A 22,262-nucleotide genomic window follows, 5' to 3' on the forward strand; every position below is an offset into this window, starting at 1 on the left:
GTCAGAGAGTCGCAGACATTCACGTTCGTCCTGCTCACCGAGCTGACGTGCACACAGTTACACGTTTTAAAAAAGGATCCTTAATCTTCTTTTGTTTAGCGAAACACGGAGATGCACACTGACATCCTCACACTCCAAAGCTTTGCATTGTTGTGACCTTTTCAGGAACATTTCCACATCAGCAAAACTCTAGATTCAGCAAATATAAAAAGAGACAGCTGCACCTATAATTAGGATTCCCCCTTTTTTCTTCACACTTTAGCACAAATAGTCGAATCGCATCCCGCCTGTCTCGCCGCTCAGGAAATAGTGGGCTTGCATTAATGAATTCATTAATAAATAAGCAGCGTATCGCCGTCATACGCTCTCCAACACAGTCGCAAACATTTACACTTATTCCCGGGAACGCATCGATCCAAGCAGCCAGTTTAACATGCAGCTAACACTGTTCTCTTTTTCTGGGGACTGAACTTCGTCTATACTGAGCCTGTTCAAGCTCAGCTCACAGTTTTTTATTGAGTGAATCGAGTTTGCTTCCTGGTAGTTTTTGATATAAATAGAAACTTTTCAGCCTTCGTCCTCACTGAGATGCTTCACAACAGTGCATACAGTGTACTCACAATTACTATAAGACAAAGACAGTGTAACACACTGTCAGTCATAGCAGCAGCTTTAACGAATTTAAAAGGAAACTGCTTTTCCATTACTGCCCCTGCGTTGTTTTCCTTTTACAGTGAAGCACGCTGACCTGGCCACAGGGCTGTAAAACAATTTCCTCACATGAGAGAGACAATCTCAGCGCACAATTGCAATGAAGAAATCCAAAATTACACATCCGAGGCTCTTCAATCATGTCGTTTACCATCTCATTATTGTGCCAAACTTTCGGTGCAAAAACAGAAACAAAAGCCAGAATATTATTGCGGGACTCGTTCTAATCATTCACGCTAGCTACGGAGGCAACGTGTAATTTAGGTCTCGTAACCCCGACTGTTGGATCTGAACTCTGAGCTCGCACGCTGCCAGTTTTGTTCATGTTTTAAATGAGTGAGCTATCAGAACATCTGCTACACTCTCATCTCTTTCACTCCACACCTAGCTGTTGGCAGGCACGTACACACACACACACACACACACACACACACACACACACACACACACACACACACACACACACACCACCTGTTTGGCACAAAGATGTGAGTTTGGTTTTAGTTGTGTAAATACATGCTTAGTTTCTCATCACATTTGATAACTACATTGTTATGGGCGGGGTGCTTGAGGAAAATAATGGAGACAATGACAAACACAGACACAGAGTGAAAGCGGCCTTTGTCCGGAGCCTCCGAGTGCTTAATAACAGCGTTATTTTTATTCAGCTGCTGCTGCTGCTCTCGGGATCACGGAAGTCTTAAAATACCGCCAACCAGATTGCGACACAAATTATGCTTCCTTATTATTATGTTCCAACAAAACGGCAATGATTAGCACGATAGGAGCCTCACTTGTGGCTGATGAATGCTGCTTTTCACCGCAGACTGTAAATGAAGGATAAGCATGGCTTGCAGCTCTGCAAGAAGAGCCACAAACATGCACTCTTTCTCATGGTCAGCAGGGGGCGACTCATCAGAAGTCAATGGGCTCAGATCTCGATGAGTGTCTGCACAGTGTTCATTTTGCAAATTATGATCCCCATTCGATTAAAAAAGGAGGAAAGAGCAGCGTGTGGCTGATTTGCTGTGACCGTGAACTTCTCCTGCAGTTTCTTGGCCTGATCGCCACCGCCTGCCTATCATGTCACCAAGACGACGACGGCATAAATGGCTCTGCTCGCGGCTTCACAGAATAATGTTACATTGGCCTCATGTATCTTTTATGTACGGTTTATGTCTTTTTATTAAAAATATGGACTCTAAAAGAGTGCTGTGTGAAATTCTGCAGGATGTGGGGAAGTACGTCGAGCAGGGAGGGTTTGACGGACTGTCCAAAGAACAGAGCACGTCGTCCTGAGTGAGAAATCCCGGTGCAAATGTGGATTGAATGTTGGCAAAGCGTACGGCATTAAATTTCCATGTAGGAAGCTTTAACTCTGGCTGTGACTTTATGACGAGTGTTGCAATATGCACAGGCGACTAATGGCCAAGAACTTTTCCTTTGTCAGTCACTGACACGCGGAGAAGTTGGACCAGGAAAACACACGTCAGTCGTTACAGTGGCACCCTGGAGGGGAACGCTGCTGATCGTCCTTGTTAAAGACATTCTGGAGGTGTTTTCCAGCAAGTCATTCAGATTTAGCCAAGTCTGTGTGTGTGTGTGTGTGTGTGTGTGTGTGTGTGTGTGTGTGTGTGTGTGTGTGTGTGTGTGTGTGTGTGTGTGTGTGTGTGTGTGCTAGGTCCAGCTTTGCTGATTGCATTCACATGTGGGCCATGGCCTGAGTCCAGACACTTTCATGTGATCTGCAGGATGTGTCCTCAGTTACACCCACTGTTCTCTCTCCCTGCTCCTCTTGCCTTTTCTCATTTCACTGAAGAAATGAAAGTGGTTATGAATGCAATGCCGCTTCCAGTAACAATAACTAGTATGCAGATTGGGTTATTTTATGTTTTAATAGTATTCAGATACTGGGAAAGAGCTGCACACGTCACTGTGATTTTTGTTTTTCTAACCGGGTTGTCCAAAGTCTTTTTTTTTTTTATGGAAAAGCAGAAATGGAAAAAAGGTTTGCGAGAGGTTTTGTTCATGTTTGTGGCTTCTGCAGGTTTCACTGTGTCCTGCCAAGGCTCCTGCAACAAGACACAGACACACTCCATCTCTCCAGAGTCCCCACCTTCTCTTCTCTGTTTTTATACTTGTGATTTCTTCCTCTCTCATCTTTAAAAACTCAAACTTGTGTCCATCTAATCAGTGCACAACAGACTCAGGTAGTGCACAATGTCTACAGAAGAACCGGGATGTAAAAATAAACAGCAATCAGTTTTAAGATCCTGCAGGGATAGCTGTTCTAAATGTTTGCACCACACCATGTTCCAGAGTGTCTGATAACACAATGCACCAGGCTGAGCGACAAAAAATCAATTGTCCACCACGGCGGAGAAGCCGAATGCCCTGCAGCTGTGCTCTCAGTTCGGGGTTATGCTTTAGCAGAGACAAAAGGCCAAGTTTGCAGCTCACAGTGATGTTCTACTGTTAAGTGTTGAGCAATCTAAACTATTTTAACCACACAACAGGGATTTGTTTACTTCAGGACAGCTCAGTTTATCTGTTCCTTCCCTTCTCTCTGAGATCTCACACATGGAAACACTTAGGATGCGGTCCAGGTTGGTTGCGGATGCCTGTGTGTATATGCAGGTAGGGCTCAGTGTGCAATGAAAGCTCGTCTTTTTCCAATATAAATATTTAAGTTTGGCTCAGCATGCCTTTCAGTGTTTCTCAAATATGCCTTTCTCTTTTTCCCCTCTGTTTCCTCATCCTTCCATCCATCAAACTATGCAAAAGCCCAACTGGAGGGCTACACGAATACTGCCCTCGCTCTCAATCGCTATGTTTAAAAATGATTTCATTTCTTTTTAGCCATAAACCTCTGTGCTCACGTAAGACAACATGTTGCCCTTGTCCCAAACCGTACGTCCAGCCTATCATGTGCCGCACCTGAGGCTTAATCCGACCACGCCCGAGTCTTGGAAGGAGACAACAGCTTATTAGTGCTTGGTGAGCGAGAAAGCTGTCCTTCTCTTCTCCATAGATCCTAATGGCCTACTTAGCTTAATGTTTCTTTCCACACTTAAATTCATTTTCTCTGTAGCTCACCATGTTTCACTGATGTAGTTACACATTCACTGCCAGCAGCTTCTTTTTATCATCTCAGTTGTTGTCGTACTTGTCTTGACACTTAAGGCAACAATTACAGTCGTATACCTTGTGGTGCTTTGTTGCACAATGGGCTAATGAGCAATTTACTGTCTGTAGTTTCCTGACATGAAGAGTGCTTTTGCTTCTCAGCTGCAAAGCTCATGGCTCTGCCTTTTAACCAGAAGTTTGATTGTTGGCAGCTCTTTAACCACAGTCATGTGCTCAGTTTTTGCAGAAACTCCCCTTCCCTGTCTACTAATGTGAAACCTTGTGGTCCACTGTAGCACTTATCATTAAAAAATAATTTAAAAATATTATATAATTGGTAGCTTTCTGTACAATTTAGTCTGGAAATCATACGCTGCTGTAAAGACCTCATTTTCCAAACCACTCATTTACAGATGGAGTCATAATGAGCTTAAGTCACATACAGTACAAACAAGCCACAGCTCTGGGTTTAAGAACAGTTGTCTGATTTGGCCTTCAGATGTTTTCCAACATCACCTGAGATGTGATGTCATATTTTAGCATTTAACAGCCCCCTGCTTTAGACTCATTGCACAGCACTAGGATCAGATTTTCTACTTTTATCTGCTTCCAAGTATAATGCTGTCATCACCAAGTGCTTTGAGAAACTGGTTCTGGAGCGCATCAGAACTAGAGATGGACCGATCCGATATTACGTATGGGTATCGGTCCGATACTGACCCAAATTACTGGATCGGATATCGGCGAGAAATAAAAAATGTAATCCGATCCATTAAATATCAAAAAAGCACCTCACAAAACTTGCTACACGGCGTAACTCGGCTCATAACCGTAGCACGTCGCAGCAGTATGCATCACGTGATGGAGCGGCCGTGTGTATTTGTAGCCTCCCAGCATTTCATCTCCGAGGAAGTTATCCCAGAGAGAAGTAAAGCAAGTGTGTAAGTTCATCTCTGAATGTTTGTAAAGCATTCCCACATTAAGCTTAACAACAGATATATGGAGCGACTGCCTCTCTCTCTCCCTCCTGCTGCTACTTCAATCATGAAACTGATCAATGATCAGCTGATCGGCTCTCTTCTTTGTTTTTGGCCCACTTTGCACCAGAAAGAGGAAACCAGCAGCTGAACAACAGCAGCACGTTTAAGCTTGATCAGCTGTTGTTAGAATGTATTTAATATTACTTTCTACTCGAGGATCTTTTTCTACGCAGCTGACGGCTGGTAACTGTGCAGGGGCGGATCTAGCAAAGTTTAGCCAGGGGGGCCGATAGGGCATTAACAGGGAAAAGGGGGCACAAAGACATACTTTTCTTTCTTATTCTCATTTAAAATGTCGAGCGTTTAATAAATAATTATCCGAATCTTACACCCAAAGTTTTAATCTGATGTAAAATATATAGAAGGCCATTACTGTATATATAACTGTTAAGTCTAATATACCCTACTAAGCTATAGTACTTTTTCCTTTGGGAAGGTAGCATCTGTGAATTCTGCAGTTCTGTTGAAGAAAGATGTTGAATCTATTTAATTATTCTTGAAAAATAATTTATTTCTGTGCATTTTCCCCCCTGCATCAAATTAAATTTGATTACATCGATTAAGCATCATGAGGTGGAGGGTGGGGGGTGGTTCCCTATTTTCTTTTGCTGGGAGTTTGCAACCCTATTAGTTAGGTTGCTTAATATTTCTGCTAACTACTCTTTAAAATACCAGAATAGGGAGGATGGTGCAGGTTTAAGTTTATTAGATTGACCAGTTTTGCTGAACTATGAAATATTTTGGGCGCAGTGTATTTTTTACATACAGGTTTAACAGAATAGCTTTAGTGTTGTTATTTATTTAAACTTGAGTATGAACTTATACAAAATGCAGCAAGATATTAAAAAAACGTTTTATTGATTAAAAAACACACTATATCGGATTCATATCGGTATCAGCAGCTATCCAAATTCATGATATCGGTATCGGTATCGGACATAAAAAAGTGGTATCGTGCCATCTCTAATCAGAACCTGTTTCCCCCCGGCTCTGGACCCACACCAATTTGCATATCGGACTAACAGCATAGGGCGGTCGTGGCTCAAAGAGTTGGCAGTTTGTCGTCTAACCGGAAGGTTGCCGGTTCGAGCCCCGGCTCGGACAGTCTCGGTCGTTGCAAGACACTTCACTTGCCACCTACTTCTGTCAGTCGGCCCCAGGGCAGCTGTGGCTACAACTGTAGCTGCCTCCACCAGTGTATGAATGTGAGAGTGAATGAATAGTGGTATTGTAAAGTGCTTTGAGGGCCCCGAAAAGCACTATATAAATGCAATCCATTATTATTATTATTACAGTTTTTGCCCGTTGCCTGAACACATTTTGCAAAACTTTGCTCATTGTGCCAAAACCCTAAACACAAGTACACATGACACAACACTGGGAAATATACCATTCACATCTGCACCAAATTGAAACTCTACTCTCAAAACCTAAACTCTGCTATCAAAACCTAACATTCCTTTGTCAAAATGTAACTCTGTTGACAAAATGACACATACTTGCATCATATGCAAACACTTACAGAGCAGGGGGAACACACTAGTCTACTTTATATAAAGCACTGCAGTCTTTGATTTCCATTGTTCATTCAGAAGGCATATTTTCAGGAGACACATTTGCAAACAACCAAAAAAGCAAATAGGCCTACTCAATATTGTACATTGCAGTACCATGAATTCAGATAAAGCAAAAAAACAAAACAAAAACAAAAAACCCATAATACAGTAATAGAAAAAACACTATACTGTAAACAAAAAATCATGACAATTGTGCATACGTGGGCTCATGGATCCCGCCGTCTGTTGGGGTCTGGCCACAGGACCTCATCAACATCGCAAGCAATGTCTTCTCCCGCTAGGCACTGGGGAAAATATCCTCTTCCATGTCAAAACCATCCATGGGTTGCTGTCACCTGAATGTTGCCGCAGGCCTGTTCCATTGCCTGCAGAAGAGGCATGCAGGCATGTAGTTGGCGGTCATATACACGCCATCTCCAAGCCTAAAAAAATTCCTCTATAGGGTTTAAAAATGGTGAGTAAGGGGGCAAGCATACCACTTCAAGTTGACTGTGGTTGGAGAACCAGGCCTGGACCAGAGCAGCCCGATGGAAACTGACATTATCCCATATCACCACAAACCTGGGCTGATCTGGTCTGTTCTGTACAACTATATCATGGAGAGCATCTAGAAATGTGAGTATGTGTTGGCTATTGTATGGACCTAGTTTTGCATGATGATGCAGAAGCCCTCGAAGGCTTATGGCGGCACACAATGTGATATTTCCCCCGCGCTGCCCTGGAACGTGCACAATTGCCCTTTGGCCAATTACATTACGACCCCGTCGTCTTGTTTTGCACAGGTCGAATCCAGCTTCATCAATGAAAATGAATTCATGAGGCTGTGCAGCTCCATCCATGGCCAAGATTCTCTGTAAAAAAAAGAAAGAAAAAAGAGAACATATTACTGCACTACAGTGCTACACATACAGAACCCTCACCCCATCACACAGGTACCTGTGTAGCTCTCAGAATGTATTCATGTGGTACTGATATGGTACATATTCAGCTCGAAGTCCTTTGACCCTGTCACTGTTCCTCTCAAATGGGACTCTGTAGAGCTGCTTCATGGTGATGCTGTGTTTTCCCAAGATGCGTCTGATGGTGGTGATGCTCACATGGTTTATGTTGTTGAACACTTGCCTGTCTGCAAGTATTTGCTTTCATAGCTGGTGGAGACGCATAGCATTGTCTGCCCTCACTAGGTCCACAACAGCAAGTTCCTGCCGTTGTGTGAACAGGGGTTGGCGTCCTCCCCCAGAAGGTCTTCGAGTCATTCTAGAGAAATACAACCACATATTGTCATCGGTTTGCTTATTTTTCTTACAGTACTTTACTGTATACACTGTATCATCCACTGTACAACACTGTACTTCAATATAAGTAATCATGCTATGTTTCACAGAAACTACCACTTTGGCTGCAAAAGGAGCATTAGCACCCTGCAGTACCCTGCACACTTGATATGGTAACTGTAGAACAGTACTATAAAAACCATCTGAGTAGAGTAGAAGGCAGTGAGATGAAGACAGACCTGTTTTCTAGTCGGAATTTTCTTATTACAGATGCCACTGTGAAGCGGCTTAGATGTGGGTGGACTCTCTGCCCAGCTTCCCTCATAGTCAGGCCGTGGTTGATGACATGGTCCACCAAAGTTGCTCTTATATCATCAGAAATATAGGTCCGTGCATGGCCTCTTTGACCTCCTCCTCCTCTTCCTCTTGCTCTCCCTCCATCCATGCTTGCAAAGTTCTTGAAATGGCTAAACTGAGGGCTTTTTGTGGTTGGCTAATTGGTGTTCAGTTTTGCAAGTAAGTGCCTTCAGGTGTATATTTGAGTGGTTGCAATTACCCGATGTGTTTTGTATTTTGGATACATGTGTTTTCCAAATGGCACCCTGAAATTTCATTTTTGAACGAAGTGTCTTATGTATGAAATAGAGTGTAGTATGCAGGACCATGTGTGTTGCATAAAGGAGTAAGTGTGTTGCATAATTGCAACCAGAGTGCAAAGCAGCACTTTTGTTTAAGGTATGGGTACATGTGTTTGGGGTATGGTAACAAAAGCTTCAAGTTGTGTTACTTTAGTCTAAGCATGGGTTTATAGTGTTCAGGCAACGAGCAAAAACTGTAACAGATCCACCGAAGACGCCATTGCTCTCCACACAGCTTCTTCCCCAAAGCGATCACCATACTCATAAGTGGCTGATGGGCCCCACAAGTATAGTAGCACGCCAATTTTCTGTCCTCACAAACATGCACACACACACACACAAACACACACACACACAGGTTAGCAAGTTCCGTCTGTAAGGAAGGCATGCCTTTCAGTCTTTCAGTCATTAAGTGGAGGAAATCCCCTCCATACTTACACACGTGCACCATGTCACCAATAATTGAGTAGCAACAGCTTTCTCTGTCTCTTAGACACACACACACACACACACACACACACACACACACACACACACACACAGTGTCAGTAGTCATTTTTTAGGCTGACAGAGGTAGATTTATACCCAGAGCTCTTTCCATAATTGAACAGTTTTCGTCTCTGTGTTTCCGCTTTGCCTTGCTCAGTCAGCAGCTTTACAATGAGCCCTTGGGCCTGTGACACCTTCTGTTCTTCAGTTTAGAAAGTGTGCGTCTGTGTGTGGAAAAGATCGAGTCGGAGGGTCTCTGCAGGTTTCTGTAAGTCAGCTCTGGTGGACCCATCTGCAGAATATGTACGTCAGGATTGGTTTTTCTCATGCACGTCAGTTTCAATCTTCCCACGAGTGACTGAACTCTGCCACCTTGTATTTGTCCTGCCATTTATTTCCATTCAGCAAGTAAGAGTTCAAGTTCCTGCAACAACATTTTTAAAAATATTATTAAATTAAGTTGTTTAAATTATTTCTGATCTTTACAGCTGATCCAGAGAGGAACCTGGTGGATTGAAAAAGAGGATGAGGAGTAGGAGGAGTTAAGAAGAGGGGAGGAAAGGAGAGCCAAATTGAATTAGGCAGGTGGAGAGGAGATGGAGATCGAAATAGGAGGCTGACTGGAGCTGTGTGTGGTCACTAATTAGGAAATTGGTGGTGCGAGGTGGAAAGGGTTATGTTCCCTTTTCGGTGTCTCCCTCTCATCTCCTATTCCTCCCTCTCTCCCCTCAACATGGGGGGCTAATTACAGTGGTAAAGGGCACCAAATTAAAACAGCTTAATGTCAGCAGCTGGGAGCTGCTTATTAAATGTTAATATCTAATTTTGAGCGTGCGCGTGTGTCTGTGCTGAAAGAGCAATATGAGTGTTTGGGCTTACATAATAATCGTGCATACTTTGACTGTGAGTGGACTGTGTAAACAACTCAAAGTAACGCACACACACACACATTAGAGTGGATGAACCCCAACACTGCAGTGCACTCAAAGCTATTAGCAGAGGCTTGCAAAGGTTACCAGTTAACACTAAACAAGACATACACACAGAGAAAGATCACCGCGTGAGTCATGGAAATATCTACAACAATTACACTCGAAGCAAATCTGCAGCAGTCTGAGATTCAACTGAATGATTAGAATCTACATCAAATAACAGTGGACAGAGTTACAGCACAGAGAAAAGTGCTGAAAGGTGGAGGAGAGTGAGAAAGAGCAACAGGAAGAGACGAAGAAAGAGCTGCAAAGAGAAATCGAAATATACCTCAGGGAGAGACGACAGAGAGAGAGAGCGAGGGAAAGAGTTATGGAGACGAAAATTGCGGTTGTGGTAAAACAGAAACAAGACTGGGTACGATTTCACTTCTGTGCAGGAGAGTCGAGAGAGAGAGGGAGCATGTGTGTTTATGTGTGTTTAGAGCTTTTTGTGGTGGCAATAGTGGTTTTGCGAAGCAGAGCCGATTCTGGTCCGATTTATTGTGACAAACGAGAGACAGAAGATGGAAAGAAGGAAAGAAATATGAAGGGAGGAAAGAAAGAAAAGCCACGAAACGAACAGAAGAAAAAAGTAGCTTCTGAGAATAATTTGGTGAGAGGTTTGTGGTGTCTGGCTTGTGCCACGCAAGCCAATCTTCTGTTCCCTTACGTCAACACGCAGACACACACTTACTTTCACCAGTGTGTGTGTGTGTGTGTGTGTGCGTGTGAGGGAGAGAGATGGGAAAGCATTCATTGCCATTTAAGGAATCTTAACCAGCAGTAGAAAAACTGCTTATTAAGACCAGAAGGTTTCGGGGTTACACTGTCATACCCGAATGCTGACGTCTTTGCTCTGCAGGTCTGTGAGTGTGTGTGTGTTTGATCTATCATACACTCGATGCACGCTGCTGTGCTCCAAGGTCAGTGTGAGTGCAGCATCTATCATCATAGCATTGTGTGAGCGTGCATGCCAGCTTGCAGTGGATAAACAGAGCGGTGTGGCACAGTCCTGAGCTGAGTGCCAGCTCACTGCATCAGCTCGCTCTGTCTCTGCCTGGATCCCGACAAACGTCAACCCCCGAAAACGGCGAAGAGAATTTAAAGCATCGTCAGTTAGCGCCGTGTCTAAAGCCTGGCTTTGCTCAAACATCACAGCTGCACTGTTAAAATATTACTCTTTTCCACTGTGCAGCGAAGCAGTCGCAGAGCAAACTGTGAATATTTAACAAGACGAGCTCAGATTTAGTTATTCCAAGCCCAGCGTTGTCTCTGCTTATTATGGCCTGTATTTGTATAGCGCTTTACTACTCCCTAAGGACCCCAAAGCGTTTGACTGTCTTGGAGAGAAAACAATAAAACAAATTATCTATTGCCTATTCTATTCTATTCTATTCTATTCTATTCTATTCTATTCAATTCTATTCTAACCTTTTGTGTTTATTTTTTTGTGTTGATAGAAACCACCACTGTACCTGACACTGTGACCCCCACCACACCTAGAGTGGAACAGACAACCTCTGTGATGAGATCTGGTAAACACACACACACACACACACACACACACACACACACACACACACACACACACACACACACACACACACACACACAGTTTGTGAAACCGTCACAACCTGATCTATTGGTTTGTGTTTCTAGACACAAATTTTCACCTTTTTCGCCTCCTCGACGTGAATTTCTCACCTCTTATTTTCTTAAAAGCGTGTTTTCATCTGTCCGGTGTCACGTCCACTCGTTTGTGCCAGGCACACAAAACTGATGTTTTTCACATATAAAGTATGAAAAATCTGTTATGAAACGGCTGTGTGCAGGCAGGAAAAGGACCCAAAGTGCAGACTCCGGACACAAACGTGAACTTAAACAGCTTTAATGCTGAACTCAAATGGGTAACAAAACTGAGAACACAAAATACGCTTACACAGCAAGATAAGGGTAGATGAGGGTAGATCGCGACACAGAGAAACACAGGGCTTAAATACACAGAGGGGGCAATCAGGGAATGGTAACAGGAGGGAAACACAGTTGGGGCAAATCAGGCGTAAAGAAACAGGGGAAGCAAAACCAGATACATTAACATAAGACATGGACCTTCAAAGTAAAACAGACTGAACTTAAAGACACAGACTCACAGGCAGGCACTGCAACAGAGGGAACAGTAAACCATAAGGCAGAACTCTAACCAAGAAACCAAAGACTAGAAATGATAAATAATATAATAAACTCAAAACTCAACGACCCAGGCATCCTAACAAAATCCACGTTGGAGGCATTGGTGATGTGACCGAGTTCACATCATATCGGCACAGGTTCAGGGTCGCAGGGTGGGTGGAGTCTATCCCTGCTGTCATAGGGCAAGATGTAGAGCAGGGTGGGCAATTCCAGGCCTCGAGGGCTGGTGTCCTGCAGGTTTTAAATCTCACCTTGGATCAACACACCTGAATCACATGATTAGTTCGTTACCAGGCCTCTGGAGAACTTCAGGACATGTTGAGGAGCTAATTTAGCCATTTAAATCAGCTGTGTTGGTTCAAGGACACATCTAAAACCTGCAGGGACACCGGCCCTCGAGGCCTGGAGTTGCCCACCCCTGATGTAGAGGGTCTATTTTAAAACACATTCATAATGTATCATTAAAGGCAAATTAAGAAGATGTACCCACACAAAACAGCTCGGTTTATAAAAAGACCATGCTGTGACTTAAAATGCAGCGGTCGCCACTTCTTTTCAGCTCTGTTTTCTTGGTTGCCGGGGTGAAGTGTCCCCACTTTGGACAGAATATGCGCCACACGTGCTAACTAAAGTTCCTGCTGAAATACGTCAGTTTCAAAGTTCTGCTGACTGTCAGGAAAAAAGTTTTAAATCAACATATGCAAACAAACCGGTTATTTTTCATGACTATTTCACATTTTGCTGTAACACACACACACGCTCAAGCTTTCTTCATTCAAGTGCATGCTATCTGCGCTCTCACATATGCAGATTTCTTGCATGCACGCATGCATTTATTTCTGCTCGTCTCTCATCCGCACACACACACACTTGTGCACACACTCGAGCTCTTAAGGTCAAACTCATGATGTCAGTGTGCACCATGGGGCCTCTGGGCTTTGAGGTCTGTTAGATTCAATAGTCCCACAGGAAGCTCTGTTTGAGTGAAAATAAGCTCGCACAGCCAGAGGATCTTCATACAAACACAGACTCACATATTGGGAATATGATTTCACAGCTATAGGTCACCGACTGCCTCACTGGAGTTTATGCAGAGCGTATTGTGATGTAGTTTAAGGAAGCGCCTTTGCTTTTTTGTTTCAGCACAACTGAAGGTAGCAGCTTATTGCAGTCTAATTACAGCATCATTTTTGCTTCTCATTTGTGCTCATCTTATTACTTTCATGTCACCCCTTGAGTTTTGTATCATTCACCTTTTGCTCCGCTGTTTTCTTTCTGTCCATTTTCTGTCTGTGTTTGCTTTCTGTTATCTCTGCTGCAATTACTCTTTCTTTCAGTCTGGCTTTTATTCTCCGTTACTCTAATATTTGTATTCAGTATGATTTTCAAGATGTCATATTGCATTGAGCGCTATTGCAAAACGTCTCAACCAGAGGTGGGACCAAGTCATTGTTTTGCAAGTCTCAAGTAAGTCTCAAGTCTTTATCCTCAAGTCTCAAGTCAAGTCTCAAGTAATGTCAGGCAAGTCAGAGTCGAGTCTCAAGTCACTGGTGTAAAAGTCCGAGTCAAGTCACAAGTCTGAAACTTTGAATTTCAAGTCCTTTCGAGTCTTTAAAAAAAAAAACGAAAAAAAGCATGTTGCAGTTATGCTAAATGTAAATATTAGACCATGTAATTTTTAAATCTGTTTTTCTCAACACATGACAAAATAGTGAACTTAGAAAATATACACAAATTGTGAAATTGCACCTCTTTAAAATGCAGCTCAATTAAACCTAGCTCCAAGAATAATTTTCACCGACAGTTCTGAGATAAGCTGCATGTCATTCTTGGATGCGGTTGTAGGACCGGCTTTAAAATCGCATGACAAAAATATCATACATATTAAAAAAAACTGCATCACCAACGTAGCCTGGACAACATTTGCTAGTTAGATGAAGTCAGCTATCTCATCGTAGCATATTTATATGCATATTTATAATTATACGCTTCTTGGAGTGAGTGCATACACTCATGAAGTTTAGTAACTTCAGGTCACTGCAACAAGCCCAGGTACAGTTTACCGACGGATGGGTGCAGGACCTTGAAATGCACCGTGTAGAACGAAAGACCATCGTACGTATCATAAGTTTACCAGTCTCACAAATCGTCGTCATAAATACACATTCGTTAACCGTTTATTAATAGGACCTTTGAGCTCAACGGTAATTAATTAGCAGTGGAAATAATTTCTGGTAGCATCACAGAAATGCAGCAGTGACAATAATATTGTATGCTGTAATCGTACTGGGCAATTAGTGATACAAAAAACCTGTTTTATCCTGTGAATAAAAGTATATGTTTTTGTCAGTGTACCATAATAACAGAAGCGAAACGCAATATTGTGTCAGGACAATTCACTATTTATGCACAATAAATAAAGGAGCATAGCGCGACAATTTCTGTTCAGCGCCAGACTTGCTTGTAACCTATATCACCAATTATGTTATGAAAATGACGCATTAACTACAACAGAAGACTTGCCTTTGTGGAAATGCTTGGAGCAGACTAACCTGTGAGCTGGAGTGTTCTGGGACGTTATATTTGGTCTTTGAATGGCTGCAATCCAGGCCATCCGTCGCCTCTTTGTTACTTCGGAAACATGGCTCGAATAATTTCTCTTCAACGACGTAATCCGATAACCGATCTCTTTACCCGTCGGCTTCCCGTGGCTGTCATGCGACCGGCTATTGCAGTTAATAATACAACAGCTTCTTGACATTTTTGTGTTTCTTTTTATCGCTGTATGACTGATTTTAATTGAAAGGCTGTGTGCGCTAGTACCTCTTGCCACGAGTTCCCAGAATCCTTTGCGGTTTTACCCCTGAATGACGTCACATTTTCAATCTCTATATAATATGCATGTTAAATTTTATATTTGGGGTAAAATATCAAGTCTTTTCAAGTAAACCGGTTCAAGTCCAATTCAAGTCCCAAGTCATTGGTGTAAAAGTCCAAGTCAAGTCACAAGTCTTAGAACATTTTTTCAAGTCAAGTCTAAAGTCATAAAATTAATGACTCGAGTCTGACTCGAGTCCAAGTCATGTGACTCGAGTCCACACCTCTGGTCTCAACACAATGCGAATGTCGCTCACGGCACTATCAAAATAAAGACCCTGCCATTACAGGACTGAGTCTCACAAAAGAAAACTGAGAAAAAAAGAATTTGTTTAAATCCAACACAATACTAAAAGCACTCAGAAGAAGCTGTCGGGTGGTAATCAGTAGTATTTTAGCCCAAACAGACACTTTTAAAACCTTTATTTGTAATCTGTTTTTCTTTCTCGATTCACAGCCACCACTCCGCCCCTGTCGGCCGTGTGTGGCTTTGAGCAGAGCCTGTGCGGGTGGTCGGCTGATCCCCAGTCAGGTGTGAGCTGGACCCTGCACACAGCCAGCAGCAGCTCCACTGTGCATGGCGCTCATGGAACAAGGCAGGACCTGGCACTGGGATCAGAAAGTGAGTACGCACGTACTTTGGAGACTGGAGGGGATAAAATGTGTGATTTTTGGAATGTGTTGCTTTAATTCTAACATGAGCCCGTCTCTTAAAGTTTCTCACCACGATGTCCTCTCACTGTATTTCTTGGCTGCTTGACAAAGATTTTGTCTTTTGCCACAAAAAAAAAATTCTGACATTTCCTCAGTGAGACAAAGCAAATTTCACATCATGTGAGAATAACCTCGCTAGCCCATTTAGCTACAAACAACCCATAATGCCTTCCTCTAAACTAAGAGGCACAATCTTTAGAGGACATTTGGTTCTGCAGACACACAAATGTCTAAATCAAAGAACAAATGCTCATTTTTAGACAGAATTTTGAATAAATCTTGAATCTGGTCGGGTTAAACTGAGCATTATGTAAGCTGCTTTAAACCCCAGTCACACAGGTGTGGAGACCGGCGGGAGCCACCGGTTGATAAGGGAAAAACCGAGATTCCTCATCCAGTTGGAAGGTGATGGCAGGAAGTTGCTTTGGTTGGTACGAGACTGTCGTGGTCGATCATAGTTTGCATAGGAGACGCCAACTACTCGCTAGGCGCTAGCAAAATCCAAATTCAAACCTAGTAAAATAAGATATACCCCATGTACACACATGCCCTTCTCTCAGAAGTGCTCCTTCTGAGTTTCCCTTTAGAAACATGCAAGGTTAGCATGGAGCTTACACGTCTTCCATGAAAGCTACAGGCAACCACAGCAGTCTCCTGGCAACCAAACAAGTCGCAATCAGTTTTTTGGTGGAGCGCCGTCTTTACGACTAATTTCACCCAGAAACCCCTCACCAACCGATCGAGGAATACACGTTCAGGCCTGTGTGACTGAGGCCTACATGCTCCTCTGCAAGCCACTTTGCAACCCACCTGTGTGTTGTCACTGATGCCTTCTGTGTTCTGTACTCTTATTGTGATAATGTCATATATCCGTAATCACTTAACAATCTTCACGCGAAAAAATCTGATCTTAAGATTTTCAAAATAAAACTGCTTACAAGTGGAGAATAATAATTAATAGCTACAGCTCTGCTGGCTTTCTCAAGCACACACTGTAGAAATTCACCAAGCAGACCTTCCATCTTCTGAAATCTCCACAGGGTTAGAACCCATTAAAAGGATTTATGGGTGGGCCTCCTCCTCTAATTAAACACTCAAACTTTCTGAAAACTCCACAGGCCCAGCAGAAAAACATTACTTATTATCTGGGCATTTCTCATTTCACAATATCTCTGTTTTTTTAAAGACATAAAAGAAAGCATCGTCACGCTGAAATGTCTGACCTTCCTCAGCACAAAGACTTCTTGAGCTAATTAAGAGCAAAGCGGTCGTCCTGTGGTGGAATATGATGCATCCCAGTGCTGGGAGGAACCACTGACAGCAACCATGATGCAAGGATTTCACTCTTATCTGTAAAAAGTGTGCACAACGTCTTAATTGGAGTTTTAAAAAAACCGTTAGGTTTAACAGTTTCACTTTCCTTACCCTAGTTTGTTACTTTCTCATCCTGTTTGTCGGGTCTTTTCTATTTTTTCTCGTTTTCAGATCTAATCCACGACAGTTCTTCTTCGCTTATCTCTTTTATTTTGTGCTTGAAGCGTCTTTGAATGCTGTAATTATCTGACTTCGGGCTTCGTGTTTCTTCTTTTTCTAATTTCTTTTCCTTTAATCTTTCTTTACAAATGTCTTTTTGTTCTCAATCCTTATTATCTCGTGTTTTCGTCTTCAACATACAGCTGAATTATTCTTTTATTAAAAGTCATTCATTTCCTTTTGAGGTTGATTCATACTGATATATCATATATTCTCGCTGGCTTCACCTCCGTTTCCCTCAGTGGTACTTGCAATTTTCCGTCCATTTTTAACAAGAGAGCAGGAGGACTGTTTTATCAATCGCACACACACTTACTGTACCTACACACCCATAAGGTGCACACACACGGCCCAGAGCGGTCAGATAAGTCAGATGATGGCTTTGACAGAAGCGCTGCCTTAGCTCTTCAGCTCTCCCCGGGGCTCCACACACACACTTACACCCACAACTCAAGGTGGAACTGTCTGTATATTAAACACCCAAGGCATAAGCCCCCCCCAACACACACATACACACACACATATATATATATGACCTTGCCATCCACCAACGCTTTCTTTGTATCTGCTGAAACCATCCAGTTCATGGTTGAACGAGCAGCAGCTTTATAAACAGACAGGGCCGTGACATAAGGCAAAACTCTACAGCTCACTAGGATCTCGTGAATGTGCGCACGTATATGTATGCACCCTTATGGGTGTGCGCCTGTGAGTGTATGTAATTGACTTAGCAGCGTCCCTGTCTCCATGTTTGACAGCAACATGACATTAAGTCTTGTTCTACAGCAACATTAGCGTGGCACCCTGTCTGGAAGCTGTCTCGATATGCAAATCAAATCCCCAGCCCTTGTCATTAAGAGCCCTTTTAGGTTTTTTTAAGAGAGGAAAATCCAACCAGAACAGAGCTCATAAGTTATTCTTTTGATCTCAGATATGACACGACTGAAATTCTTCACCCTGGAGATTTTCATCGACAGAGTTGTTGTTGGAGATGGAACAGTTATTGATAAGGAAGGGCTGAATGGAGACAAAAAGAGATAACTGACAAGCGCTGTCTCGCTTTCGTTCTCTTCATAGCGCTGCATCCAATTATCTTGGTGTTTAAATGTGATGGGAAATATATTGATCAGCTGTCTGTGTCCCGTGAAACCTAATCACACACATACAGGCCTATTGTACAAGTGTGAGGATGGCACATGAAGAAACACCACCACAAGAACTCATGCACACACGAGCACAAAGACTCAACACACAGATATAAACAAAGATACCTAAAAGTGAACAAACACTCTTGTAAACAGACTGCAACACACACACACATGCACACACACACACACACACACGCACACACACACACACACACACACACACACACACACACACTTCCCTCCCTCCCTCAGAGCCAATTCTACATCCCTGTCTATCCCTCCCATGGAGAGTTGTTAATTAATTCCCTCCCCTTGTACGTTCGCCAAGATCAAACGCAGAACGACAGAAAAACACTTCAACTTTTCTCTAACTGTACTTAATGAGCAACGGTAATTTAGCTCTTTTTTTGCATTGCCTCCAAGTGAGGAACTGAGTTACAAATCCATTATTCATTACGATGAACGGCAAAAGCTGTCAAATGTTTTTCTTCCTGTCTTAGCCAACGATGGATGGATGGATGGATGGATGGATGGATGGATGGATGGATGGATGGATGGACGGATGGATGGATGGATGGATAGATGGACAGATGGATAGATGGACAGATGGATGGATGGATAGATGGACAGATGGACGGCTAGATGGATGGATAGATGGACAGATAGATGGATGATGGATGGATGGATGGACAGATGGATAGATAGATGGATAGATAGATGGATGGACAGATGGACGGCTAGATGGATGGATAGATGGACAGATGGATGGATAGATGGATGGATAGATGGACAGATGGATGGATAGATGGACAGATGGACGGATAGATGGATGGATAGATGGACAGATAGATGGATGATGGATGGATGGATGGACAGATGGATGGATAGATGGATAGATAGATGGATGGACAGATGGACGGCTAGATGGATGGATAGATGGACAGATGGATGGATAGATGGATGGATAGATGGACAGATGGATGGATAGATGGACAGATGGACGGATAGATGGATGGATAGATGGACAGATAGATGGATAGATGGATGGATAGATGGACAGATGGATGGATAGATGGACAGATGGACGGATAGATGGATGGATAGATGGACAGATAGATGGATGATGGATGGATAGATGGATGGATAGATGGACAGATGGATGGATAGATAGATGGATGGACAGATAGATGGATAGATGGGCAGATAGATGGATGATGGATGGATGGATGGACAGATGGACAGATAGATGGACAGATGGATGGACAGATGGATAGATGGATAGATAGATGGATGGACAGATAGATGGATAGATGGGCAGATAGATAGATATATAGATAGATAGATATTATTTTAGGGGTTTTACCCTTTTTTCTTCTCCGTCTCTCCTCGAGAAGTGTCACACACAGTGTCGGGCTGTCGATAAAAAGGCTATTTGCAGCTCCACCGAAGCTTTTACTCTCCAGCCATAGTAGACAAACAGCCAAACACAGCAGCAAGCTAATGATTATGCTTGTGTTCAGAATGGGAGGAAAACACTGTAGTGCAGCCTTTTTTCTCTCACTCTTTGTTATTTTCTTATTCTCTCTTCCCTTCAGCCTCTTTGCTTTCTCCTCGTCTTTCTATCCCGTCTTTGGGTCGAGTGCAGAGAAAGAAGGTGAATTTGAAAAAAAACAAACCCTGAGTGAGTGATTGTGTGTAGAGGAAGCAGTCACACGCAGATACACACCGCACGTGCACAGGCATCGTGACGGCGTCGGTACGATGGCTGTGCTGACTAAGTGTAGCAAAAACATGGAGAGCAGCAGAATGAGGTGTCAGCATTCAGAATGATTAGGGCTGTTTAGTCTAGAGCTGTGTGCATGTGTGTGTGTGTTCATTTGTATCCATAGCCATTAGCAGCCATGATGAAATGGCAGTCTCATTTGCAGTTAAGCCCCATACCACAGAATGATGGCAGTAATGCCTTAAACTGTAAACAACCACATCCTGCTGCATTACTACACAGCACTGTCACAAATCATAAAATACATTAAACTGGGATCCAGTTAATGAATAAAATGCAAATAGCACGCAGAAAGCCATACATGTGGTGTCATGTTGTGGTAAGAAGAGTAATGATGTGTCAGTTTAAAGGCTGCTAATTTATCTTTTATTACAACCCATTAGTGTGAAATGAATCACCGAGTTTACATCGGTATCATAACCAGCACAACTTTTTGGCCTCTTTCAGATTTTTCAGGGAACTACCTTCATCTCGATGCCGGAAGCCACACCCTGCGCAAGAAAGCCCGGCTGCTGAGCCCCGAAGTGGGGCCAGAGCAAGGCCCGCTCTGCCTCCAGTTCTACTACCAGCTCCAGGGAGAGGCACAGGGCAGCCTGAGGGTCCTGCTGAGGGACAGCGACCAGGGAGAGACCCTGTTATGGGCATTAAAAGGTGACCAAGGCAGTCACTGGAAAGAGGGGCGCACCATCCTTCCTCGAAGCCCCAGAGAATATCAGGTAGATAACCGCTGAGTGTTAGCGTGTTTATGAATCCCTGAATTAAGAAGCTAACACATAAGCTGAGCTGTAATCACCTGTATGTCACTTTCTCTGGTGTAGGTGGTGTTTGAGGGGTTTTTTGAACACCCGACAAGAGGACATATCAGAATAGACAACATCCACATGAGCAGCAGCGCTGACCTGGAGCAGTGTGCACGTAAGTCCCATTCACCTGTTGGCACCTTCATTAATATGCTGGTCAGTGTTTCCGTCTGTCAGCTATCACTCTCTCCCTGCTTCACACCGGAACATTTATTCTGTGTTTTCGCCAGAGAGCGAGAGTGATGGGGGAGAAAAAAAAATCATAATATTTCTCATTTACACACACACACATCAAAAAAGTGAAGCGCAAAAAAAAGAAAGTAGGTCACAACTGCCCTTTGGGCATGGATCCTTCACTATCTTTTATTATATCTCCCACTATCTCCTAGTCTTTCCCTGTACCACCCCATCCTGCTGTTTCCTTATTTGCTCTCGTTTATCCATCTCCAGCATTATCTTCCATTCAGTCTCTGCAGTCGAGCACTGAAAATAACGTGCGTGCTTGTGCTTGATTACTGGAGAGACTCTCTACTCTGGAGCAGAGAGACAGTAGTTAACCAATGAGGCTGCTATCAGCGACTGCTGTCGGCTCACTTGTAACAATTTGCTTTGCAGAGAAAAAAGGGCAAATTTCCATGCACTCCACACGCTGGGTTAAGTTTGAAGTCCTTCATATTTCCTGATTTCACAAAAATGTATGTGAGTCTTGGTTCAGAAACAACTTTGTTTTTATTGTAAAAAGATTTAAAGGCAGAAATGAGTCGTATTATGGACTTTAGGACCAGTCAGAATATATTTGCCTTTAGTGCTGTAGTGCATTAGTACACCTTTAAGTCAAATGTTTCTGTGAGTCAAAGACGCTAGTTTTCTCACTACCGCTTCTTTATCTGTGCTGTAACTAGTTTTCCCTTCTTTTTTCTGTTCTGTCACTCTTTCTCACTTCCATAAAAGATGCCACGTCCTCCAGCAAATAATAAACAGCAGTAAAATTCAGTCCGTCTTCCCACGACCCCTTAACTTACCTCCACCCTTCCTCTTCATTCCTCAATTTCCCTTCTCGTCACTCTGCCCCTCACCCTTTTCACCCTGTTTTCCGTCTGTCTTTTTCTTCTGCCGTTAAAATCCCAAAGGAAAGAAAGAGGATGAAAACGCTGTAGAAAAAAACTTTAAAAAAAAGCGCAATCGGGGAGAGAGGGAGAATGACAAAGCAAAGAGAAGGTGAGAAATGACAGACATAACAAGAGCCACTTTCCCTCTTCCCTCCCTCTTGTCTGGCTCTCTTTATTTTCTTTCCATTTTGTAAAAATAACTGTCATCCTGGAGGATATATGGGCCTTTGGAGTCTTAAACTACCTCTGAACTCGACAAAGCTTTATTGAGTTACAAACGCC

At 43.0% G+C, this 22,262-nt stretch overlaps 1 protein-coding gene across 5 annotated transcripts in view; it reads left to right on the forward strand.

The window, feature by feature from the left end:
* Positions 1–22,262, forward strand: part of LOC309691529 (neuropilin-2-like) — a 98,459-nt gene that overhangs the window by 61,027 nt on the left and 15,170 nt on the right. For all 5 annotated transcript variants that reach the window (XM_082509244.1, XM_082509247.1, XM_082509246.1 and 2 more), the window contains exons 12-15: positions 11,287–11,361; positions 15,351–15,515; positions 20,519–20,787; positions 20,890–20,986. In XM_082509244.1, coding sequence (XP_082365370.1) covers positions 11,287–11,361; positions 15,351–15,515; positions 20,519–20,787; positions 20,890–20,986 — 606 coding nt within the window. The remainder of the gene's footprint in view (positions 1–11,286; positions 11,362–15,350; positions 15,516–20,518; positions 20,788–20,889; positions 20,987–22,262) is intronic.

This window comes from Aulonocara stuartgranti, assembly GCF_965226115.1.
Source record: "Aulonocara stuartgranti genome assembly, chromosome: 16".
Lineage (NCBI taxonomy): Eukaryota > Metazoa > Chordata > Actinopteri > Cichliformes > Cichlidae > Aulonocara > Aulonocara stuartgranti.